The 27052-nt window shown below is 44.3% G+C and overlaps 2 protein-coding genes across 2 annotated transcripts in view; both read right to left on the bottom strand.

Moving 5' to 3' along the window:
* ZNF512 (zinc finger protein 512) overlaps nucleotides 1–27052 on the bottom strand; it is a 478050-nt gene that overhangs the window by 77377 nt on the left and 373621 nt on the right. The window lies entirely within an intron of this gene.
* LOC142491843 (extracellular calcium-sensing receptor-like) lies at nucleotides 6986–25435 on the bottom strand. The gene is made up of 6 exons (XM_075594660.1): nucleotides 25317–25435; nucleotides 21816–22107; nucleotides 14206–15048; nucleotides 12721–12939; nucleotides 8641–8764; nucleotides 6986–7896 (listed from the first exon to the last, which is right to left on the bottom strand). The coding sequence occupies exons 1-6, from the start codon at nucleotides 25433–25435 to the stop codon at nucleotides 6986–6988; spliced, it is 2508 nt and encodes an 835-aa protein (XP_075450775.1).

Genomic DNA, 27052 nt, shown 5'->3' with positions numbered 1-27052 from the left:
ATTTCTCTGACGATCTGAAGGTGGCCATACTCAAAGGTAATCTTAGAACACCTAAAGAAAGACGGTTGCATGAATACAATTTATGCAACTGCTCGGGACACTTAGCGATGGCCTAAACTGAGACTGTGGTTTCATGAGTCACTACTGACACAAGAGAACTCTCTTCCCATGAGTGCTAAAAGCCATGTGTCTACAAACTGTGCTATATGAATGCACACACAGCTAGCTGTCTCTTACACCTACTAATATACTATGTAATTCTATCCATATATACCAATAGGGACCACATAGTATCTACACACACTAATAGTAATGCAACACCCTCTTACATTTCAGTACAGTAAGCCCTGTTAAGATCCAGGCATTAGCAGGTTAATCTCTGGGCCCTTTGTGATGATGACGCGTTATCTTTGCCATCAATTAAGGGCAGGTTGCCCAGCAAGGTAACCCCCGAGTCACCAAATGTGTTTTTAAAGTGTCAGCTCTGCAGTCCCGGGCTGACAGCAATCTTTAAATAAATGTATTTACATGTTTAAAGTGTCAGCTCTGCGGTCTAGGGCTTACTGCAGTGTTATAAATGTATGTTACCATGTGTTCAGATGTTCCTGGGGGAAATAAAGGCTGCTAACCTGTGTTTAAGGGGTTAATTGGAGAAGTACGCCTGGGATTGTGAAGAATACAGAATTGTAACACTGCCTTAACCCCAGACTCAAGTGGATACTTGACTTGTGGTTAAATAAAGCCCACATATCAAAAGTTTATCCAATTAAAGATATAATTTTAGTTAGGAAGGGACTAGCTTTCTGAAATTTTATATGCAGAGGGTTAGAAGGGAATCATGTAGATTGAGATGGTTTTTAAATTTGTGGCATGTGTGTTTAGCATTCCAGGGGAAGGCATGCATATATGAATGGCCAGGCTTCTGAGATAGCTTGTGGAGATAACTCAAGGATGTATATAAAAGACCAGAGCTTCAATGGGACATTTGCCCCAGAGGTGCGATCGGTGGGGTTAGCAGGAAAGACCAAATAATTTGTTAGTCCTTCCTTGCTAATTGAAGCCCCGATATCCTTAGATCGAAAGGGTCCCTTTGTCCTAGCTAGACTGAGTGGCATTCATTAAGAAATCAGGATGACATATGCTAAGTGGCAAGTGGCCAGAGGGGGGAAGATGACATTATTGTTGCACATGCTCTCTCACTATTCTGAAGCCAGGAATACCAGGAGTTATGAAACTGGCAAACTGTGTGAGTGGCCAGGGATAAAAATCCCACGCAGTGATTCGCTACAGACTGACAGGATGGACTTTTGTGAGTTTTTAAAAGGTCATGCAGTCCGTCAAAAAATCAGTTCCATCTAAGACTCAGCTAAGTTCCATCTTGTGTGATTCACGAGCTACATTTCAGCTTTACAGTACCAAGATACGTCCAAGCTACAACGTCAGCGGTTCCGGAGTGTGAGGGGTTAACTACATCGTAACGAAGATTTGCACCCCTCTTACAGAATTTGTTTAAGCTAAGGATTCCCGAACGAATCCTGTAAGGACTGAATGAACATCTTTCCTCCGGCGGAGATACAGGGGTGGCAACTTGTGCCCCTAGCAGAGGACTGTCGCACGTCTCAAATCGCGCACCCACTTGCATGCGTGCAGGGGTGCCCAGAGACTTTGTTTTCAAGTCATTCGTTCCGTGGACATTTGATTTTGTTTCCCCATCATAGTAAGTGTTTTATCCAATGTAATTGTGAAGAATTGTGTTTGTCTGAACAGGAAATAAATTACAATTTATTTTGCCCGCCTTGTTGTGCTCAATCCAGAATCCTGGAATTAATGTGTTGGTAAGACCTGGTCTACCGAGACAGACGCGCATACACAGAAGGATACCGACTGCCCGGCAGCTATTGCAGAGCCCACACATGCGCAGAAGCACAGTGTTGCGGCGGCCATCTCATACAAGGGCTCCGCGGGGACTACAAGCCCCACAATGCAAAGGGGCAGTCATTCACATGTCGCACAACAGCCAACAGGGCTGCCTGAATCCCCTGCTCCCAGAGAGATACAATTGGCGCGCTTGGGAAGACCACGCCAGTCTGCAGAAGGAGAGAAGCTGAGAGGTAGTGTCCATTTAGCTTGTGGCTGCTATAGGAACAGGCCCCTTAGATAGGGACACTGCCCCATTTAGTATCATTAGTGTCAGGGACACATCAGAACGCCGCGCAGCAGTTGCGGCCTGTGGTCTGGGACCGGACCACCACCGCAAGGCTAGAGACTCTCATCATGGTGGGACCGTCCAGCTGGACACCACCCCACTTGGAGGCGGACTGATCGCTAATGACGAAATGTAACTTTTTTTCTTCAGGTATGTGTATCACATCAGGATAAAAACGGAACAAGGCCGCGCTTATAGTGCCGGCGACGGCGACGTCACGCTACGGTCGCTGGAAAAATCAAATTGAAGTGTCTTCCAGCGATCGCGACAATTCCGTCGCTCCTTCGCGCCGCTCCTACTATAAGCGCACACGACGGATTCAAAATATTTGTTTTGAAGCGACATTGCGTCGCTGTCGCCGGCACTATAACCGCAGCCAAAGGAAGCCGGCGGCAAGGATCTTACTGACAGGACGTGATCGCGGGACACTGAACAATCTGGTGCTCTTCTGATATCCGTATTGCTGTTTGATTTCCTGAGTTGTAGGTCATTTAAATACGTGCAGATATGTGCAAACTCTGATCGTGTTTAGTGACTGTATATGGTTGATGTATGCTTTTGCTGCACATGTGCAGTCTCTCATTTAACTACCTTCTTTCCACCTGTACCTGTTTACACTTTAATGTGGATGGGTCTAACGGCTTTGTCTGGCTCCCCCGTGTCACTATAAATGTCCGTGCCTGCAGCCCTGTTATCTAGAGCTTGATAAAGCACCCATAGTGGCCCGAAACGTGGCTCAAACTGCTGTGTTCGGTTACTTCACATGATGTGAATAAATACCTTTTTTGACCACATCATCTTGGTGAGTGCTGCAGATTTTTCTCTTTCTACACATACGTATATAACAGGGTCCCCCCTTGGGTCCCGCTTACCTCCGCTAGAGTGGGGGAGGTTGCAGAGCGGTGCGGGCGGTTAGGCAGGCGATCGGATCGCCGCCATCTTGTATATGCACGCTCAGAAGGCTTCGCGCATGCGCAGAGAACAGGAGCATCAGCAGCCATTCCAAACAAGTTCCGGAGGGGAAATACAGACCCCAAAAAACTATGAGGCAAGGTGGCACATGTCGCAATGCAGCCAATAGCGCACCAGTATTCCCTGCACCAGAGAATTTATACATTTCACGTGCTGGAGACCATGCCAGTTAGAGCTGGGACACCAGAAGTGTAGGATGTGCATGTGCAGGGTGTCTGTGACCCCTGTACTAGGCCAGAGACTCCCTTAGGCCCCAGCTAGCCCCCAACTCACCTCAGCTTGTGGTTGCTAGTTAGGAACACTGCCCCTGTAGTACCAGTGTGAGGTATACAGCCAGGACGTGGCTGCATCCTGGCCTACGGTGTCTGGGACCAGACCATCTGCTACGATCAGAAACTCTCTTCAGTGTGGGAACCTCCAGCTGGATACCACCCAACGTGGAGGCGGACTCGTCGCTGACCACAACCGTCGCTGGATCAGTGGATCCTATCTTCTGCTGTGACATTACCAGGTTTGGGATCACCCGGCAGGTTCCTCACCTCACCAAGTGTACCAACTATACACTTCAGTTTTTGTGGGGCAGTGCTGTCTCACACTTTGGGGTGGTTTGTCTTTGTGGACACCAGGGTGGTTGGGTGCCCAAGGGCCCCTCAGTACTTCGGGACTGTGTAGACTGTATCGCCAGTGTGTGGATATAGGGTTGGTTTATATTGGAGGGCATAGTCGTGTGTGACCGGGTGAGGGGGGGGGGGGGGGAACTGTGTAAATGTTTGTTCAGTATTATGTTGCCTGTAGTAAAACTATTATACGTACTAGCGTGTGTTTTAATGCATGGGGTTCCTGTAACAGGGTTATCCCACATAGTAGGATCCCGTACAGTTGGAGGTACTACTGATTGTCGACTCAGGTACACCCCAAGCTCCCAGTAGCGGAGGCTCAGGCCTCCTGTGAGCCGCAGATAAAGCAGCACATAAAGCATAGCCCCTATATCTCCCATGGGGTGGGGGAAAGTGAACTACATGTATAGACATACTACATACATATGTAGCCTTTTAGCCCCTGGCTACTAAATTCTCTGCCATAGTATTGTAAGTCCTGGTAAGAGCAGGCAGTGCTGGGGTTAAACCCCTCTCACATGGCACTCCATGTGAGCCTCCTCCGTCACATAATACTTTTGTAACAGATTTTCTGGCCTGGCCTGACCCACCCAATCTCACATTGGCCCCTGTGGTCTAACCAGCCCCCATTACAGTGTAGTGTCTGGTGGTGCACCTGTTGGCAACAGGACTCCTGAGTCTCCAGCATGATGTTGTGTGGGGATTGCCAACCCAGACAGGCAGCTGAGGTAGTGTGCATGAGTCCTACCTATATCCAGTGCAGCGCCTCCACCTCATCAGGATCCCTGCGTCCGCTTGGGGATGGTTCTGATGAGGAACTCCTCTGTGGTGCCTTCCTCTGCAGAGTAATTCCAGACTCATACATGAGGGTATCTTTATTCAAGGTCATCTTTATTGGCATGGTGATGTGGGCCAGCTGCCCCTCACAGCTAGCAGCTTAGCCGCTCATGTTCTTGTTGCACTCCTTGGGGAGGTTCCTCCTTTTCTAATGGGGTTGCTTTCCACCTCTCCTCTTAGGGAGATTCAACAGCTTCTCTGTCTCTCTCTCAGAGCTGCACAGACTCACAGCTCTTGCATCAGACTCTGCAACACTGTTGCAGATCTCACATGACTCTCCTGAACAGAGTCAGAACACCAACAAGACTGAACTCTAACTTTAGGCAGTGCTGTGTCTTATATCACCTCAGGAACAGGCACATCTCTGATGTCACTAACCGGGGACACACAGCATGTTGTCACTTCCTTTGGGACATATGACACCTCACCAGGGTAATGAGGGCAAACCTCCATGATCGTTACTGGCAACCCTGAATACTTACCAGGATTACTGCCAGCATGAAAGAGATATGTACACCAATTTTGCACTTGGCTACACTTTGTTGCAGTTTCCAGGCAGGTGCCTGCAAACTGTTGGAGTTGTGAGCTGGGGGAAGGCGGGGGGCTTACTCTGGTGGCCCTGCCCAGTTGCTGGGGTTTAGGAGTGAGACACACCCCTGGTATAAAAATATGGCTCCCATACAAATGTGATTGGGCTCTGGTGCCTGAAAGTGTTCTGTTCTACCCTGTGGGTAGTGCTGTGCTCCCCTGTTTATGGCAAGAGCCCTGCAGGATGGAGGCGCTGCACATCCTAAGAGAGATGCTATAACCCAAACCTCCCTACCATCGCGGAGACTCAGCCTCCTGTGAGCCAACAGGTGAGTGCCACAACACCATTATATCCTTAGTACCATCAAATCTCCCTTAGGGGGAGATAGGGGTGTTTCACATACATACTACTTGCATACTACATTCTACATACATCCTACATACTGTACATGCAATATATCAAGATTTTGGGGCAACTACCCCCACCCCCTCGACCAATTGATTGCCGCTATGGCAGTCAATGAGCAAATTAATAAAAATAGCACCAAATAAATTACATGACATTTCAGTAAAAAAAATGCCAAAAAAACAATTGGTTGGCACAGTGGTACACCATGCCCATAATATGGACATGGGTTGCCACTATGGTAGTCAATTGGCACCCTATAAAAAAAACAAGCAGAAAATAGGAACAAAGTCCTGACGGGGTGCTACTAAAATCCTATGCAAGTGATATGTAAATGTAGGTAACTTGAATCAATCAATAATGTGTGGAGGACAGACTATAAAGTATACAAGTTTTTAGGCTGTAGGCCTAATAAATAGCCTATTTTTACCAGCCTCCAGACCGGATGTTTTCTGCAGTGCTTAGTCTTGTTCCCTTCGTTGTGTAAAAAAAACAAACAGGCACCAAAAAAAAAAAAATGACATTTCATTAAGCCCTTTTATAAGGTCCATATGGGGCCTGGAACATTGTCTATCCACTGTTCTTGGCTTTCACATTAAATGGAGAACGTCATTATGAACTTGCGAGTAGAGCTCCACCTTGTATCTCTTCCTTAGAGGAGACCTGCACTTTGAAGAAATTGTTTGTCTGTGTTGTGTTGGCTGCACATGCAGGTTTCTCCTCGCCTGAGACTGATTACCCGCACGTGGAAATCGTTCTAATAAAGCAATCATCAATGCTTAAGTTGTGTAGAATAGAATTCTTTCAGCCTTTTTGGTTTGGTGTTTTTGCGTTGAATGGGTACGTCTTAATGATATACTGATAGATCTCAGATAGAGACGCACTCTTATCTGTCCCGACTTGTATTCCACAATATATCATATAGGCGTAACTGCAAGCCGGTTGTATGTGGCATGGAGAAAGTGCTATGTCCCATGCCATGAACAGTAAAGTACAAACATTATGAGACAGATTTGGTTAATGCAAAGTGTTATTTAAATAAATTATGAAACTGCAACAGTAGAGAAGTACAAGGTCATTAGACAGAGAGACGTGTACATTGTATCTCTTATTCAGACACCTGCAAGGTTACTAATGATCTGTACAGTAGCATTCAGAGAACCATAGCCACATATATTCAGTGTGTCACTTGTCGCCCGTGCACAGAACTACAACATAAACAACGGCACAAATGATTCCCGCTGACTGCGGACGAGGCGTGCGCGGCTCAGCAAAGCTCAGTCGCGGACAATGTGTGGACAACAAAGTGTTCATGCCACAACTCACGGTGCCCCGCTGTAACTAAATGATTTTACATCAGTATATCCCTTTAAATAAATCTTAAATATATATATATATTATATTGTAGCACTTTTCTTTTTAATGACCAAGCTTTTTACTGCTTGATAAATACTCCCGGTTGTTCCTCTCAGGTCTTAGCAGGATTATGTAGCATTTTGGAACAAAGATACAGACCAATAGCCCTGCACTGGAGGCCAGGATGGCAAATATCTGCACTGCCACCATGTATTTGCCTTTAGTGCTCAGATATGCTGGGATAAAGGAGACCCAGACACTGCAGAACACCAGCATGCTGAATGTGATCAGTTTGGCCTCATTAAAGCTGCCAGGTAAGTTCCTTGCCAGGAAGGCAGCTAGAAAACTGACCAATGCCAGAAAGCCCATGAACCCCATTGTCATATAAAAGAAGAGGTTCTGTCCATCATGACATTCAAATATCATCTTCTGGTTGTCAGACTCGGTGTTCAGCTTTGGGAAAGGAGGGGAGGTGAGAAGCCAAGCTGAGCAAATCCCAGCCTGCAGCATGGAGCAGAGTCCTACCACATTACGTGGGACCTTAGATCCAAGCCACTTTCTCAAGGGACTGTTAAGTCTGGTGGCCTTAAATGCCAGGACAACCATGATGGTCTTAGCCAGGACAGAGGAGATGCTGATGGAGAACACCACACTGAAGAAAGTTTGTCGAAGGAGGCAGGTAAGAGTAGATGGACGACCAATGAAGACCAGACAGCAGAGGAAACAGAGGATGAGGGACACCAATAAGATGTAGCTTAGCTCCCGGTTGGTGGCTTTTACCATCGGGGTATCATGGTGTATGATGAAGATGCACAGGATACAAATAGTAAGGATGGAGAAGGTGATGGCAATAGCAGCCAACATGATTCCCAATGGCTCCTGATATGAGAGGAATTCTATCACCTTGGGGACACATCTATCCCGTTCTTCATTGGACCAGTGGTCAATTGGGCATCTCAGGCACTCCACTACATCTAAGAAGGAACACAAATTAAACGTACATTTTTGCATCTCTAATTACAGTTCTTGCAGCTTCTGTGCTTGTACTTTTGCTTTGTGTTGCCTCCTTCTAGTCCCTCATGTCTCTACCACTGACATGCACCTGTAGGCTTTCTCAATTACTACCTCTTGAGCTCTCCTCCCATTAGTATTTGGATTTTCTCTTATTAGCAACATATTTCTACTTTTTCTGCTTGCCTTACTTTTTACCACTTTGTATTTTCTTCAGGACAAGGATTCTGTTTTCCCCTAATTTTCTATATATTCTGCTCTTATTTCTGTACTACAGTGTAATTCTCTTGTATCATGTTGCTACTGTAAGGATTTATGTGTGTAGTTGTCTCTAACTATATAAAAAATAAAATAATGGCTATGTCTTTATCATTTGTGCTAATATTAATAAAAAAACAATGCACAAAAAAAAGTACTTACTAGCAGTTGAGGAATAACAAATATTTCAAAGATAAAAATGTTGGATATGTGAGTGTAATACAATTTTTAAATTCCCATAATGTCGTATATCAAACAATACAGTATCTAAACATTTTTAGGAGACCATGTTGGAACACGAGGTCATACTCTGACGTTAGGGATGGGAACCTCAGAGGTAACATAAGAAAAGTACTTATTTAAATAAAGTGTAACAGATGTATAAAACAATCTCACAGACGAGATTGTAAGACAATTACAATTAATTTATTTTCTGCGATGGAACAAACCTGTCTCATTGGCCATCTCTCCCACAGAACATTGGACACAGTCAAAGCAGCAAATCGGCTGTCCTTCCCGAGCAGCTTTTCTGTACCCTGGGCGGCAGCTGCTACTGCAGACAGAGAGAGGCACCTGCAAGGGAGTGACACCCAGGCCAGTATTAGGGAAACAGTAACAAGGAACGGATTGTAAGGGGGTTAAATGGATAAGGTATTGACTGAAGGTTACCCAAATATCCATTACCCAGGTGTGGAAATGGATATTTTTCTGGCCCAGCCTCACTGTAGCTATTGAGTCGGATCGGGTGTCACGGGAGACCAGGTTTCTTAACATTTTTTTATTACCGGGATCATTGATTGAGCAAAACAAGAGGGTAAAATAAATTGTAATTTATTTCACGAAAAGACAGACACACAATGTAACACAATTCACAACGTTATCACACTTACTGGGAATGGGGCTAACGAATAAATCCATTTCTGGAACGATATTCACCAAGATGACCATTTAAGGAGCACTTTCCAATGACCGGTAGGTACTCACAAAAGTCCTGGAACTGATTTCGGGAAGCAATGCCAGACGCGACCGCTACGTTCTCAAAAGCGGGACTTAGAAACTTTTCTGAGTTCAAAATCTTTTGAAGCCGGTTCACGTCTATTCAGCACAGAGCATCTTTGAAGTTGCCGCTCTTGGTTTGGCGCTTAGAATCTGTGCTCCTGATTGGCTGCAACCTCTCTTAAGGTTTTCAGGCTTTCATTCACTAACATCGGCAACATCGGCAGCCTATCAGAGCGTGGGAATTTTCCTGCCAGCCAATCACCAATTTGCCGGTATTGTAAAGCCGGGTGGGCACCTTTTTTCCTTCTGCAAAGGGGCATGCGTCAACCTGGCACCTCTGCATCTTTGCATACCAAGCCCACCCGCTGTCCCGGCTCCACAGAGTCTGGGATCTGGCAAATGGTTGCCGGATAGCCCTGTGTTAGCCCAGGATGCGGATACTCAGGCAGAACTGCAGTACCCTCCTGTTCTAACACCTTGGCATTCCTGAGGCTTTAAAGTACGGACTCTGCACAGACACAGAGGCACCAAGCTTGGTTGCCATCTGGGCTGGCTGGAATCCATGGCTTAGAAAATCCCTCAGTTCAGATACAGGTTAGCAATATTTATACACATTAAACTATAACCATTTAATAAAATATATTGTGTCCTGTTTTCTATGTGCTAAAAGGTATGAGTTCCTATTCTGGGGTCAGGGATGGAGTGAGTGTATATATTCTCTAGTCACTAGCCTCATTCTGGGCACACATTAGAAAAATAACTTTTAAAACTTTTAGACACTGTTATCATGCTCAGCTTTATAACCTAGCTGGAGCATCCCTTTATCCCCTGCACTAGGTACAGCGGACCTGGGTATGTATCTGGGTATCTGTCCTATACTGGGGAACCCCTGCTACACTAGGGACTCCGTGTATAGCTGCAGATATAGTTTAACTCCTTCATACCCATTTACCTTGTCTGGATGATGCTGCAGGAGGGATCCCGGTTGTGAGCTGCAATAATGCTTTCAGAGTCAGAGTTTGGTGGAGTAATGTGCTTGGCTGTACCCGAGAATCACACTCAATTCCCAGATACAACTTTTGGGGTATCCCATAACTTTGGAACCCCAATACATAGACACATTCTGTAAAGACTTTCTCTGACAACTCCACCCTGAAACTTACAGCCAAGAAATCTCCTGATCCCAGCACCCCAGTAAAGGCAAAATTCAAATAAATCTTTAATGTTGCAAAATTAAAAGCAATGCATTTACGACATCTGGGTCTCAGAGCTGACACTCTAGGACCCCCACACACGGGCCATGGCTAACCATGTGTGCTTGGCCTTTATTCATGAGCCCGGTTAACCTCTTCACCATCACATCGTGCAGATAAACTCATCCTCTTTAAATGCACCACTGAGTCCTTCTATTTTCTGTAACTTTATTGGAGGGGTTATGCAGGAAGCATAGAATAATATGTAGAAAACATTTGTGAGAGAAGGTAAAAAAAGCAATACCTTTTCTGGGGGAACAGTGAGAGGGGTTGTTACACACAAGGCTGCTGGCTGAAAGAGGAAATGTGCTTGTCTGTGTAAGCATATAAAGAACACGACTGCTCCAAATAGCAGGGGGAGGAGGGGCAGCACAACTCACAGAGGAGTAGAGGGGGGTTGCCAGGGAAACAGGCTGAGAAGCCAACAAGGGTGTTACAATGTTAAACACTGAGTAGTGACAGCAGTCACATCACAGGGAGGAAACTATACAAGGGCCAGAATAGAGATCACTCAGAGGAGGGAAGATAATAAGTGGCGGACACCCCAGATCTTTACTGTGATCAGTGATTTGTAATGTCTTTATGTACAGTATGACCATACACACCCTGTATTCGAGGGTGACACAAGTATTTGCCACAGGATTTTTTATAGGTACAGTAAATAAAAGCATAATTTTACAGGTATTATGGAGCAAAGGCGAATAGCGTGTTTAACCACAATTGTATGCCATAATGTGCAAAATCATGTACTTACTGCATAGGTCTTCAAAGTTCATTGCAGAATGCTGTATATGTTCATTGCTAATAAAACATTCACCCCATAACGGAAAGTCTATTGAATCTGTTCCACTAACCTCACTATGGCATGGAGAATGGAGGGAACAATGGAATTTTGTTTCTGCTCTATAGTAACATGGATGGATTCTCTGCCTCCCCTTCCCAGTAATAGATGGAAGGAATTATTGAGTTTGCCCTTCCCACCTTAGGGACACAGATGGTGGCATTGAGATAGCCAGGTAGAGAAGTGGCAGGCTTGCGTATGTCTCTTGGCTATTTTATATTTCCCGCTGACCCGGCTTTTCTAGCCTGCTTGGCTCTGATTGGCTGCTTGGGAAAGTTCTCACGCGTTGATTGGCTGCTGAGATTTGTGAATGAGACTCAGAATACTATAAGAATCTGTGAGCCAATCAGATTCAGACTTCCCTGTTGTAAGAGCGCAGGCTGGCTTTTCACAGTTGCTCTTGCGCGAATAGCAAGGCAACTGGCTTTAATTTCAAGCCTGAAAAGTCCGCCTGCTGGAGTCTAAGTCCCGAATTTTGCGCCCAAGTTCTCAAAACCGACCGTAGCGGATGCGGCTGGGTTTTAATGATGATTTTAGTTCCAGGAGATCCGGAGTAACTCGTGGTCAAGAAAAGTCCAAGTTCTCAGAAGAGAACGTAGCGGTGGAGTATGGAACTTTCTGCCGATTTGGGTTCCACGAGATTCCGAGCAAAGTCCTTATCGGGGTAAAACTCTTATTTAGAGTTCCGTGCACCTAGGAACATCTTGTTTTCAACCCCAGACCCCCCAGTAAGCGTATCTTTTTTCTGAATTTTGTGTATCATTGTGTGTAAGCGAATTTATGCCAAATAAATTACAATTTATTTCATTACTTTTATTTGCTCAATGAATGATCCTGGTAAAAAGGTGTAAATAACCAGGTCTTCCGTGACAAAAGCATAATTTATGCAGGTATTATGAAGGAATTGCCAACAGTGTGTTTAACCACAATTCCATGCCAAAATGTGCAAAATCATGTGCTTACTACTTAGGTCTTCAAAGTTCAGTGCAGAATACTGTATGTGTTCCCTGATAATAAAACACTCACCCCTAATAAGGAAAGTCTATTGAGTCTGTTCCTCTTACCTCACAATGGCATGGACAATGGAGGGAACTATGGAGTTTTGATTCTGCTCCATAGTACAATGGACGGATTCTCTGCCTCCCATACCCCAGTAATAGATGGGAGGGATTATTGAGTTTTCCTTTCCTACCTCAGGGACACAGATACAGAAACATCATACTTCTCCCCATAGAATGACATTGATATGGATAGGACCTAAAGCCCTTTTAATCTGTATCTTTCAGTCCAGAATGCCATATTTACACAAAATAAATCTATCATTATAACATGTTATTGACTGGAAATAATGTCATGGTCCCTGAGTCTGTAATGACATAACAAGTATTTTCTATCATATCCAGTAGAAATGGAGGATGAGGCTTGGTAACACTCACATGGGAAAATCTCTCATTCCACAGAATGGCGCTGATGTTTATAATAATTTTGTCAGGTGCTTCTGGATCAAATCTCCCGACTTTCACCAGGTTGAAGCTGCTGTTGAGTATCTGAATGTTCACAATGTCATAGGAAGCAGGGATGTCCCCATTGATATCAAAAGTCACTCTGTCTCCGGTCTTGGTTTGGAAATTGACTTTCTTCAGATAGTGAAGGACCTGAATAAATATAATGACACCAATAATGATCAATGACTCTGAGAATATAAAGTATAATGCAGTGATTGTATAAATCCATGGCACAGCCAAACTTTGATTACAGTTCTGCTCACCTGAACTTAAAAAGGACCTGATGAATCTGGAGCGGGTTTAGAGAAGGGAATGATGTCCTGTACGATGCAAGATGTGACAGAGATGTACAGAATCGGGACTGACTTACTGTACTATAGAGATAACCAATGGGAAACCATAGTTTGCTAAATCCCTAACAGTAATTCTAAGACTGCAGGTCACCCACTAAATATATTCTGTGAGACGTATAACTATAGATGATACAGAGTCATTGTCCTGTACTGGGAACTTTCACTCATGTTTTTGTTTACGTTCTAAAAAAAAATGTTTGTTTTGGATTTGGTTCTGGTTTTGCTAAAACTCAATTTCTTTGGTTTTAATTTATAATTGTTAAATGAACATATTAAAATTAGCAGGTAAATGTTACAATAGCATATTAACCGTAGAAAGGGGTTAAATAGGTATAAAAGTATAAAACAATTAGGGAACTGTATAAAATGTGAAATATATATACTGTATGTATATATATATATATATATATAATCAGAACCTACCTCAACTTTACATTCAAACAACGCATAGAAAACTCTCAAGATATTTAAAACCAAACTCGAAAACGTATCCTGTATAGAACAAAAACCTGAATATCAGCCCATGTACATATTAAAGTATGTTTTGATATATATATATATATATCAAAACATACTTTAATATGTACATGGGCTGATATTCAGGTTTTTGTTCTATACAGGATACGTTTTCGAGTTTGGTTTTAAATATCTTGAGAGTTTTCTATGCGTTGTTTGAATGTAAAGTTGAGGTAGGTTCTGATTTCACAGACCCATTGCATTCTCCTTATGTGTTTTGCTGTGTTAGGGTTATGCCATTGGTGTTGTTTTAGGTGTTGGATGTGTTATTATGTAGCAAAGCACAGTATTATAAATAAAATACTGACTAATGAGGAAATATTAGGTGTTCTGTAGCTATAGCAGTGCAAGTGATTCTGTTGATAAGCCAGTGATGGAGGGGTATTTGTGGAGTATTATAAGGGACAACGCTGGTATAGTATTACATAGGTGCAGCTGAATGAGCAGTGTAAATAATTCCATGGAGTAAGTGTGGATGATGGAGCACAGTCGGTGGTGCTTGTGGAGATGCCAACAGTGTATTTGGAATGTCTGATGTGTCCTTTACCTGCCAAGGTTGGATGTCATTGACATTACCACATGTTCCCTCCTGCAAATATCCTCTCTCTGTCGGGCACATGAGGAGCGCGTGCAGAGCATGTGCATACGCATACACTGCCAGGTAGGCATGGTACGTATAGCTGAGATCATTTATCTCAAATAAAGAGGGGATCAGCTCCCCAAATTCTTCTTCCCCGGTGCAGAGAAACCACTCCTGCATTGCTACTGGAATTAATGTGTCCTCTCTTGCTTCCTCTTCATGCCACCTGCAATTGAATGCTCTCTCCCAGAAGAGCCTGATGAAGGGATATTCAGAGTACCTGGATGGATGCAGGTTATGGAGAAAGTCCTCAAAGCCCGGCATGGTTCCGGTTTTGGGAATCAGACCAATGGTCCCATTTAACACACTCCAGGCCTTTTTGGAGAAGAGCCCAGGAGTAAGTACAAAGGAAGCAGATAATATGAAGATCTTTTCAGTCACACCCCCATCATAGAGTGCATCGAGCAGCGAAATTACATGGACCTCAGGGCTATGGAGGACTATCACATTAACAGAACTTTGCCTAATGACATCTACCAGTCTCTGGATCTTTCTCTGCAAGTAGCTCAGATGGATCTTCTCCAGAAAAGCCACACAGCTCCCACTCTTCTCTATCCCAGCTTGGATAACCTGCCCACCCTGCACCCCCATATCATTGTCCACAACCAGCATTCCCACCCATGTCCAACCAAGCACGTCAATGATCTGAGTGACAGCAATGTTCTGAAACATATTACTAGGCACTGTACGTAGGAAAGATGGAAAGTTTACTTTGTCACTCAACTCTGAAGAAATCGCTCCATGACTGATCTGAAAAAGGGATTGTTGTATTATCAGCAGGTTGTGTATATATTAACCAGAAGCTTGCATTCCCTGATTATTTTCCTGTTTCTTATTTTAAAAGATGTGTTTTTAGCCTGGCCAGGTAAAGTATATATAAAAATATATTAAAAAAACAAAGCAGAAGATGGCTTCACTCACAGAAACAGTACGTTGGATGCCCATGTGCTCAGCAGAACCTCAGATCCACAGGTGTCCGGTACTGACTTAACCTAAACCTTTGTGTAAATGTGTTAACCTCAGGAAAAGTAACATCCGTTAATGATGATAATGACCCTTTTTTGCACTGACTTATCGGACCTCTGTGGAACTGGACGTAAATGTCCTAGCAAAGGGATTTAGCTGGCACAGGTCTTAAACATTGTTTAAGATGTACTAAGCAAGTTCAAAGTTCAATATATCGGTTCTCACCCAGGACTTATGTTTCCATTGTTTTCTGAACTTTTGTGCCAATCTTTAATATTGTTACGCCGGTGCTGCCCGCAGACCAGACCCGTTCCTTTCACTGAGGTGAGGAACGTATAGAAGCACGCACCCGCAGCAAAGGGAGCGTGTCCGGAGTGTGGTGATTTTGGCGTTGCCAGGCCAGGTGTATTTCGCTAGCAATACTTGCCGGTACCGGTGTAGAAATGCCGTTGTCGTTGCCGTTAGCCAAGGTCTGGGATTGGAGAATACTGGAAGGTCGTTTGTCCAAGCAGGGGTCTAGAGCCAGAGAGAGACGTCCGCCAAGCCAAGTCGTAACCTGAGTGAATGAGAGAGAAAACGCCAGAGTAGTAATCCAAGTGAAAACTATGTCGAGCAATGAATGATAGGAAGGACTGGCATTATAAAGTGTGGCTGACCAATCAGAAGTGAAGGCAGACCTGGAGGACTGCGTGGAGCCATCCTGGATAGGTTCCCTTGATTGGCAGGCAGGTGAGGACTCTTGTCTTGACAGGAGATCATATTTCTGTATTGGGGGCGGGTCTTCACTGCCAGAGCAGTGAATAAATTAACTTCGCCCGGCGCGCGCTGTTCAGGCGCGCGCCCGAGCAACATGGCGGCCGCGTGAGGTACTGCTGGAAACCGGGGACGCCGAGGACGACGGGGAACCCCCAGCACCGACGGAGGTGAGTGGCGCTGGCGAGAGGTGCGCGCCACGGCAGCAGGAGGAAATATATCAGCAGAGGAACCAGGGCGCGGGCGCCGCGATCCCTGATTCCTCACAGTACCCCCTCCTTCAGGATCGACCTCAGGACGATCCCTCCATGGTTTTGATGGAAACTTCTTACGAAAGCGTTTGAGGAGTCCTGGCGCATGAATATCTTTCAGGGGTACCCATGACCTCTCTTCGGGTCCAAAACCTCTCCAGTGGACCAAGAAGTGGACTTTACCTCTTGAAAGACGGGAATCCAGTAGAGCCTGTATTTCATACTCTTCGTTACCCTGTACCATCACAGGATCTGGTTTCGAAGTGTGATCCGGAAAGAGGCTACTGGAGATAAAAGGTTTGAGAAGTGAGGTGTGAAAGACATTCGGAATTCTCATGCTTTGAGGAAGTTGGAGTCGAAAAGAAACCGGATTAACCTGCTCCAAAATGGAAAAGGGACCCAGGAACCTAGGAGCCAATTTGAGGGAAGGCGTTTTGAGACGGATGTTCTTGGAAGATAGCCAAACCTTGTCCCCGGGTTTGTATTCGGGTGCCGGACGACGGTGACGATCAGCCTGATTTTTAGATGTCAAGGATGCTTTTTGTAATGCAGATTGTATTCTGGACCAAGAGTCTTGTAAGAGAGCAATATGTTCGTCCACGGCTGGTACCCCAGAGGATTCTTTAGTAATAGGTAGGCGAGCCGGATGGAATCCGTAGTTGATAAAGAAGGGAGTCTCGTGGGTGGACTCATTCCTGGAAGAATTATAAAGTGTGGCTGACCAATCAGAAGTGAAGGCAGACCTGGAGGACTGCGTGGAGCCATCCTGGATAGGTTCCCTTGATTGGCAGGCAGGTGAGGACTCTTGTCTTGACAGGAGATCATATTTCTGTATTGGGGGCGGGTCTTCACTGCCAGAGCAGTGAATAAATTAACTTCGCCCGGCGCGCGCTGTTCAGGCGCGCGCCCGAGCAACATGGCGGCCGCGTGAGGTACTGCTGGAAACCGGGGACGCCGAGGACGACGGGGAACCCCCAGCACCGACGGAGGTGAGTGGCGCTGGCGAGAGGTGCGCGCCACGGCAGCAGGAGGAAATATATCAGCAGAGGAACCAGGGCGCGGGCGCCGCGATCCCTGATTCCTCACAAATATACAGATAAGCAATGTTTATTTTGTATTCCCCTCCTAGATCCTCATCTCAACAATTTATATACTGGTCATGCTCCAATCCAATACTATACACACACACACACACATACTGTATATATATATAAAAGTAGGCAGTGATCCTGTCATTACATCAGCGAGGCATCAGGCTTCAACAATATTGTTTCAAGTTGGCACACCAGGCAAGGGCTCTGAGATATTATCATCACTATACACGGACCTGGGATTAAGCTAGTCTTTTGTATTAGGCATCAATACAGCAGCAGTGTTCACCTAAGCCAGACTATACTGTTCATGCTCTTCATTAAGGTCAGTGGAAAATTAGATCCACTTGATTGCTACTAACAGGCATTTATATATGCTCTCATATTTTTAGTAGCGTACCAGGATGCAGGACATGTACAGTACCTTAATGTTCAGACTATAGGATAATTTATGTGTATACTGTAATAGTCGTTTTAACACCAATTATTTTAAGTTTGGATATTAAAGTTTATATATTTTTTAAATCCTTCAATTATAACATCCAGATGGTGGTTGAGTGCCCAAAACTAGGTCACTTTTTCTTGCACTGTTCGTATCTACGAAAACTCCAAACATTTTTAACATCCAGCACAAAGAGGCGTCTAAGAGGGGATATGATAACTATATACAAATATATTCGGGGACAATACAAGGAGCTTTCAAAAGAACTATTCATCTCACGGGCAGTACTAAGGACTTGGGGGCATCCCTTAAGGTTGGAGGAAAGGAAATTTCCCCAGCAACAAAGGAAAGGGTTCTTTACAGTAAGGGAAGTTAAAATGTGGAATCGATTGGAAATACATGTCAAAAACATTGCAGGCATTTGGAGTGGAAGGCCCTTTCCTTAGAGCCATCGAGTCTTTATACACTACACCATCGGCAAAAATAAACTCCCAAGGTTTCTTCTCTGAGACCTTTCCTATAAAAAATGGAACCAGACAAGGATGTCCCTTATCTCCACTGCTATTCGCCCTCTGTATGGAGCCACTAGCTGAAAACATAAGAAACAACCCAAATATAACAGGAGTTCAGGTGAAGAGTCAGATATACAAAATCGCACTTTATGCAGATGATCCTTACAATAACCAAACCTCAAACTTCACTTCCAAATTTATACTCCACTCTGTCGTCTTTTAAGGATATCTCAGGTTTCAAAATCAATAGTAACAAATCTGAGGCACTAAATATAAATCTGCCTAAAGATCAAATTAAATTGATTGTTTTAAACTTTGATTTTAAATGGCAACCGAATACGATCAAATACCTAGGGATATTTATCACAAAAAACTATAGTTCTCTATATAGGGAGAATTATCCAAAGGTCCGAAGAGCTCTTAAGTCTGATATTGGGAAGTGGTCCGGCCACGCTATATCATGGATAGGCAGAATACACAGTATAAAAATGAACATATTGCCCCGTCTTTTGTATCTTTTCCAAACTCTACCCATTCCATTGGTATTGGAGGAAATTAAAACTCTACAGTCTATAATAAACAAATTTATATGGAAAAATAAAACACCAAGAATTGGTAAGAAAATCTTAAATATACCAAACAAGACAGGAGGGCTGGGACTACCATGACTTATGTCCTATTACAAAGCAGCCCAAACAAGCCAACTAATACTATGGCACTCTAATCCAGTCCACAGACTCTGGGTATCATTGGAAATGGATTTAGTTGCCCCAGTCGAATTAAGTAATCTTCTATGGTCCCCAGTGAGAAAGAGTCCCGAAATACTCAAATCCAGCCAAATTACAGTATAGCCCATTCACTCAAATTATGGAACTCAGTTGCAAATCGACACCTCCTTACAAGACGGAATACACTTATGACACCACTATATGATAACCCAGAATTTGGTCCAGGAATAGGCCGTAATAGGTTTATAGACTGGAAAATAGCAGGTATCACAAGATTAAAAGATGTAGGTTCAGAAGGATTTCCCAGACCATTTGAATATTTCCACAAAGAAAAGGCTATCCCAAACAATCAGTTCCTCCAATACCTTCAATTGAAAGCCTTTTATAACAAAATCCGACCCCCCGAATTGCTAACTAGATTTGAGTCACTTTGTCTAGCAGATAGTAACACACCTGGACTGATAACTAAATTGTATGGATACTTTGTTAGCCCCCGTCCACAAATGAATCAAAAACTGAAATATATGCTACAATGGGAGGATGACCTGGGGGAGGTATGAGACATGGAAGACTGGAATGATTTTTTTCAAAAAGTTGCCACATCATCAATGTGTATCACAATCAGAGAAAATGCCTATAAAGTTATGATGAGGTGGTACTTAACCCCCATGAGACTAGCTAAATTCATCCCAGAGTACCCAACTACATGTCCGAAAGGATGTGGAGTACAAGCCACATGTATACATATGTGATGGGGGTGCCCATTCATAGAAGCTTATTGGCTGGAAATCAAAATGTGGTCACAAAGGTTTTTCGGTTTAGACCTACCAATGGATCCCTGGTTATTTCTTTTAAACAAACCATATTACCCCCTCACGAGACATGAAAATAAATTACTGTGCCACATATCTTCAGCCGCAAGACGCGAATTAGCGGCAGTATGGAAACAACCAATTATTCCCTCAATTTCCAAAGTTAAAAATAAAGTCTGGCAGATTTGCTACATGGAAAAAATGGTTAGTCTTAATAACGACACCTACACATATTTTCAGAAGGTGTGGTTACCTTGGATTCTGAGTGAAAATCAACCAGAAATTAATACCCACTTAATTTTGTTGTAACAAAAAAAAGGAAAACAAAAAAAAAACAAAAACAAAAATGATATTTATATTAACTGTGTGATAGAATATTTTAAGAAATCTCGTTAGGTAAAATTGTAAATGAATGTGAACTTTCTCCTATCTCTATTTTCTGTACCCTTCCCTCCCCCCATTTTTTATTTTCTTCATTCCTCCCCTCTCCCTAAATTTTTTTAATAAAAATTAGGTTTAAAAAAAAAAATGTGGAATTCATTACCCATAGAGACTGTGATGGCAGAAACAATAGATTTGTTCAAAAAAGGTTGGACATCTTTTTAGATGGGATAGGTATACAGGGATATACCAAATAAGTATACATGGGAAGGATGTTGATCCAGGGATTAATCCGATTGCCAATTCTTGGAGTCAGGAAGGAATTAATTTTTCCCCTTAATGGGGTTTTGTGTTTGCCTTCCTCTGGATCAATAAGTAAGTATAGATATAGGATCAAGTATCTGTTGTCTAAATTTAGCATAGGTTGAACTTGATGGACCTATGTCTTTTTTCAACCTCATCTACTATGTAACTATGTAACTATGTAACAATAACGCTACAGAACTTTTATAAGGGCACAAATCTAAATTCCTCTCTGTTTCCGTATCAAAATGACTCTATTTACTAATATCTCACAATAACTGCACACATTGTGTCTTTTATTCTCATACAATTCTCTCCCCTCCACTCCCTCCCCACATAATCTTCCCTTTCCCTATCCTGTACAGATGTAGTGAGACTGTCCCGCTCTCGCTACACGGGACCCAAGCTTCCGATCAGACCCCCCACAGCATTAACCCTCCGGCACGTGACAGCAGCTGCCCCGGTGTCGGAGACAGTCTCTCTTGCTACATCTGTATCTCTCACCACCTCACTATAAATACTGTGAGAAGCAGTGAAGGAGAGTGTACTACAGCTGAGTGTTTGTTACTGACACTATCATGGCTCACAGGATCCGTTTGGTCTCACTGGAGCACTCACACACTTTAAACTTTGTGTTTCCCTTTGCAGTCTCAAAGTGACAGTGTGTCTCCTTTTTACAACTTCTGACAGTCCTTCTGATCGGGGAAAGATAAGGAAATCACCGGATCCATCTGGGGTTTGTGATGACATGACTGAGTGCACCTCAGCAGAATGGTTACCTGGTGCCACCTAACTGGGGTTTCTGATTCATGCTCCACCAAGGGACCTGATTCTGAAGGTCCTGAAACTGATGTAAGGATGGACTTTATACTCAGGAACGCAAGCTTCTTATAACTGCTTCTTATAACTGTGGCATTAGAAACGATAAAACTTTACCACTTTTTGGGCTGACGTTTGTACCCGAGGCCTTGAACGTTTTTAATCAGAGCACTTAGTCATACTGTATACAGTACTTTTATTTCACTTAATTTTTTTAAATAAACATATATTTTTACTTAGTTCTAAAAAAACATCTTAAAGACACCAGTTCTGTTGGGTAATTATCTCTCTCTCTTTCTCTCTTTCTTTCTCTCTCTCCCTCTATTTCTCTCTCTCTGTCTCTGTCGGTCTATGTCTTTCTCTGTCTCTCTGTCTATCTGTCTGTCTCTCTCATAAATGTTTGCCCTGAATAAATTATATCCACTCTATTTAATAAATCTGCATCCCCGTGCACCGTACCTGTGGGTAGCGGAGGACGCCCAGAATCCTGGCGATGGGTATCGATAAATCTGACATTAGGTCTCCGATGATCCCGACCATAATGGAGGGTGCCTGGCAGTCATATCTAGGAGCGGGGTTTCCCTTCCCTGACAGCAGGGACAAAGCCCCCCCAATGGCCCGGAGCTGAGACATACAGGAATCATAAAGACTGAATCCCAGAGATATATTGGGTAACAGATCCGGAGACTTGTTTATTTCATTTATTGCGAACATCATACCCAAAACATCCCGGTAATACCTTATGTGAAACCTGTAAGAAATAATACAGCAGTTACTATAGGGAATTGGCAATGCTTGTATTATAATATACTATATTCAATATGCTGCATACAGAATATGTGCAATAAATCTATATAAACTTCAAGGCAGAAGCAATATGCAAAGACACTCTATATAACACCACGAAGAAGGAAGATACTGCTCACCTGTGGGACATCATTTCTCACAACCAGATCATTCCATAAATTACTTAAAAATCAAATTCCTGAATGGAATGTTTAAACGTTCCCAAGAACGGAAAACATTTCAACTCAGAATGATAAGACTCTTTGACACCAAAACAAGAGGACTTAATGCGGACATGTGGTTTCTCACACACTATCACAATTGTTTGTAATTATCCTGCCTGCCTCTCTGCCAATATTCTTATCCACACCTTTCCCCCCGCCCCCCACAGCATCCCCTTCCCCTTCCGTGCTGTTCCTTGTCACCGTTTTATTACCCTTCCAATGTCAGACATCCCTTTCTCACCCCACCTAATCTACATCGGTTTTATTTTATTTTTTTTGCTTTCCAAACCTCTGCTTTAGCCATAAATTCCTTGTTAGTCCAAATAAAAAAGGTATCAACTAATACCAAAGTACTCATTAATTCTGCACTATCGCAACTGAAGCCAGGTGCCCTTCTGGGTATCCCCAGCAGCTCCCTACCTCCCGATCTGCTGCGGAGGGGTGCGGGTGAATCTAACGGTTGCCGGTTGCGGGGTGGAGGCTGGGCAGAAGGCAGGAAGGTCAGGGCTGTTACAGAGAGCGCTACAGTGCTCTGGAGGCCACGCGGCACAGCCGACTAGCTGGGGCCACCATCTTGAATTGTGCACGCATGTGCAGAATGGCTCTCATGCGCTGTGGCCATTAGGTAGCATCACGCATGCGCAGAAGCTATGGTGCAGGGCGGCCATTACCCTTAGAGGTCTGCAGGGGAACTACAGCCCCCAGAAGGCAATGGGGCCACCAGTCACATGCTGCAGCAGAGCCAATAGGGCTCCAGGATTCCCCTGCTCCCAACATACATACATTTGGACGCTGCAAGCCACGCAGTCTGAGCTGGGACAAGGAATGGTTAGGTTGTGTGTGCAGGTGTCTGTAGCACCTGCACTAGGCCAGATACCCCCTGTTAGGCCCCAGCTAGGCCCTGACTCCCCTCAGCTTGTGGTTGCTGCAGGGAAAGGCCCATAGATGGGGACACTGCCTCTGTAGCATTAAAGTGAGGGACACAGCCAGGACGCGGCTGCTTACTGGCCTACGTTATCTGGGACAAGATCATCCAGCTGTTGCTGCAGATATTATTGAACGTGGTACACTCCACGCGGGACCCACCCAATGTAGAGGCGGAGGCTTTGCGGGTTACGTCAACGGATCCGTGGATCCCATCTTGTGACATCAGTGTGCCCTGGTGTGGAACCACCTGGCATGTACCTAATCTCATCAAATGCACAAACAATACACGGGCTAGTGGGGCAGCGCTGTCTCACACACTTGGGTGGGTGTTTGACTCTGTGGACACCAGGGTGGTTGGGTTTCCAGGGGCACCTCAGTAATGGGGTGTAAACCCTACTAGGGTGTGGACACAGTGTTGGGAAGGCACGGTGAGGGGTTACGGCCCTGTGAGGCCTGAGTTTTCTGTGGTGTTGTTATTGTTCTGTGTCTAGTAAACCTGTTATATTATACTGTGTGTATTTATTATATTGTCCTGCACGGGGTTATCCCACTCAGTTGGGATCCCGCGCAGGTGGAGGCACTGTCGACCAACAGATCAGGTACCCAGGAGCGGAGGCTCAGACCTCCTGTGAGCCCCAGGTAAAGCAGCACTGGGGATGGGCAAATGGTGGCCGGATAGCCCTTTATGCTATCAGATGGGGGTACTTGAGTGTAACTCCCGTGCTCTGCCTGCCCTAACACCTTGGCATCCATGAGGCTTTCAAGTCCAGGACCCGAGTAGACAGTGGCACCAAGCCTGGTGGCTGCCTGGTCTCTCAGAACCCAGGACTTGTAAATCCCACAGTTCATATAAAGTGCATCAAACATTTATACCTGTATTAAAAGTACACTTTAATAAAATATGCTTCTACACGTTACTTTGCTAAAATAACTACGTCTGTTCTGGTGCAAGGGATAGAATGAGAATCTGTACTTTATACTCACTAGTCTTATCCCTAACACTCTGTAAAAACCTGACCTGTTATCTTACCAAAACCTCTCAGCTTTGCAACTTAGCTGAATATACCCTGAACCCCTATACTGGATACAGGGTGACCTGGGCATATAACAGACATCCCCTTTATACTAGGGACCCTGGTATGTTGCAGGGATACATTAACCCCTTATGCCCCATTTACCTTTCCGGACTGGGCTGCAGCAGGAATACAAGTTGTGAGTCGCAAGAACGTTTTCAGGGTAGGAGTTTGACCGTAGCATTGTGCTTCAAGGTATCCGAGAATCTTACCTGATTCCCGGGTACATCTTTGGGGTGTCCTGTAACTCGGGGACCCCGCCACAATCTGTAAAGACTTTCTCCATCAAACCCCACCCTGAAACTCATAGCCTAGCAATTCTGGCTTACTGACACCCCTGGAAAGGTAAAAACACAAAAAAACTCTATTGTCGCATAATTTACACACAGTCACAGTAATGCATATATGACAGCCGGGTCCAAGAGCTGACACTCTAGGACCCCAAAACACGGATCAGGGGTAACCAAGTGGGCTTACCCTACATTATTGAGCCTGGTTACCCCCTCACAATCACAATCAGTCTTTAGATTCGGGGTCAGGAAGTCGCTCTGTGATATTTCAGTTATGTGTCTCTTCCTGTATCTTATAAAATCTCTATTTGTGCAGCGACTGTGGGGGAGAAGTATTTTATCATTTGTACGTCTGTAATATGAGGTGACCACTGTCCTTCTTTTCTGTTACAGACAATGAGACAACTAAATGTCTCCTTTATTATTAGGCTTCGGCTCTAAATGTAGAAATATCACTAATACATTGCAAGACAATTTGGGAGGAATTGTGCTGGGATTGTATATTTGTTATAAGGCCAATCTTTCTACCGGCTGCATTCTCCTAAAGGGAGGAGCACAGGTTCTATGCATTTGCATTACAGATAATTAGACGTTATATCCGGGCACGTTATATTGGATAATTAAATGACATTACCCCCCCATATAGCCCCATGTACTCACCTCTTACAGGAGACTGGCTGAGGGAGGTCCTGGAAGGACAGCTGTGGGAAGTCAAAGCCAGAGTGTACAACAAACACCCCCCCAATGAGAACATCCCCAGGTTGGGAGAAGGACTCCATATTCCAGCCCTGGAGACGGCAGCCCTGCTGTGGTTGTCCCTCGCCCAGGGAGGAGAGCAGCATCAGAACCTGGAGGAACCACCACATGGAGACAGGTGTTGGGTCCTTTCAGTTAGGATCACACAATTCCCGCACACAGTGTCCTTCCAGTGCCGGAAAGTAGGATGGGTCAGTGACCAGGGCAGCAGCAGCACGTTGTGCTAGAACCAGCTGGTAGAACAAGAACATTATTATTATTATTTCCATCCTGAGGATAATTAGAATATAAATTGCTGACTCTACTCCAACACACAACATCTACACTATAAATGTTTCTGCCAAACTGTCACCTATCAAGTGAAACTAGTGGCATTAATTACAGAAATAACATCCCTGTAACCTGCATGAGCACAGACTTATCCCAGAAGCTGCAGCAGAGAAATACATTGCAGAGCAGAGACCCTGTATCTCCCCTGATTTCCTCAGTACAACGCTCTCACGTTTTGCTTCTGTACAGGAGGGAAAAGGGTTCGTTTAATTCAATGAAAGTGGGAAAACTTGGACTGAAGCAACTTTACCCATTTACCTACCCAAAAACCCTCTCTCTGTCCCCTATAGTAGGGATGGGGGCTGCAGCCCTTGTTATAATCCCTTTCTCTGCTGTGTCTTCTGTATGTAACTGGGACCTTCCTCTTATTAGTCCTGTGTCCCAGGCAAAGAGAAGCTGTTATACTATCACTGCCAGTAATCTCACTGCCTGTAATAGACACAGCAGTTACTCACATACTTAGTCTTACATGTGATATAGATAATAGGGTTATTCCACCTTAGACTATAAGGAGTTTTTTTGACACAGATAAAGGATAACGGTGTAACTGTGTAACTATGTAACTGTGTTACTGTGTAACTGTGTAACTGTGTAACTATGTAACTGTGTTACTGTTTAACAGTGTAACTGTAGCTGTGTAACTGTTTAACTGTGTAACCTTGTCGTGTAAGATGACACCTTGTCACACATTCATGAGAATAGTGTTAAAGTGTCTCCCTGAGCTAGAACGGGACTCTTGCCATAACATTACATAGAAAATAATGGCCCCAATCTTATCTCCCTGTGCATCAGGCACCACAATTAGAGTGTGAGCTCTTTGGAGGACTCATTGCCAGAGTTATATAATAAATACATCTGATTATTTTAAAGTCTGGTTATTACACAGTTAATGACCCTAAGTCAGATATCAGCGGATGTACTTGCATTACTCACACAGGTTTGTTTCCTTTGCGTTATCGGACACAGGAAGCCAGAAGCCAGATGATTCTCAGAGTGTTCCCTTTATCCAGGTGTTGGTTATCTGGGCGGCTTAAAGCAAAACTCTGTCTCCAGGTGAGCTGCCTATATCTCACTGCCAGCCCCTCTCTACCTGAGCTGCTTAATACCTGTTCTCAGGCTGCCTATATCTCACTGCCAGCCTCTCTCTACCTGAGCTGCTTACTGTCTGTTCTCAGGCTGCCTATATCTCACTGCCAGCCTCTCTCTACCTGAGCTGCTTAATGCCTGTTCTCAGGCTGCCTGAATCTCACTGCCAGCCTCTCTCTACCTGAGCTGCTTAATACCTGTTCTCAGGCTGCCTATATCTCACT

This window comes from Ascaphus truei, chromosome 4 (genome assembly GCF_040206685.1).
Source record: "Ascaphus truei isolate aAscTru1 chromosome 4, aAscTru1.hap1, whole genome shotgun sequence".
In the NCBI taxonomy this organism is placed as follows: Eukaryota; Metazoa; Chordata; class Amphibia; order Anura; family Ascaphidae; genus Ascaphus; species Ascaphus truei.
This window is presented reverse-complemented; position numbering and strand designations above follow the sequence as displayed.

Excerpts from the sequence above, each read along its gene's own strand:
- LOC142491843 (XM_075594660.1), bottom strand. The coding sequence starts at position 25,435 with ATGGAGTCCTTCTCCCAACCTGGGGATGTTCTCATTGGGGGGGTGTTT. Across the intron at positions 15,049-21,815 it reads GCGTCCTCCGCTACCCACAG|ATCAGTCATGGAGCGATTTC; the intron begins GTACGGTGCACG and ends TCCCTTTTTCAG. Across the intron at positions 7,897-8,640 it reads AGAGATGGCCAATGAGACAG|ATGTAGTGGAGTGCCTGAGA; the intron begins GTTTGTTCCATC and ends GTTCCTTCTTAG.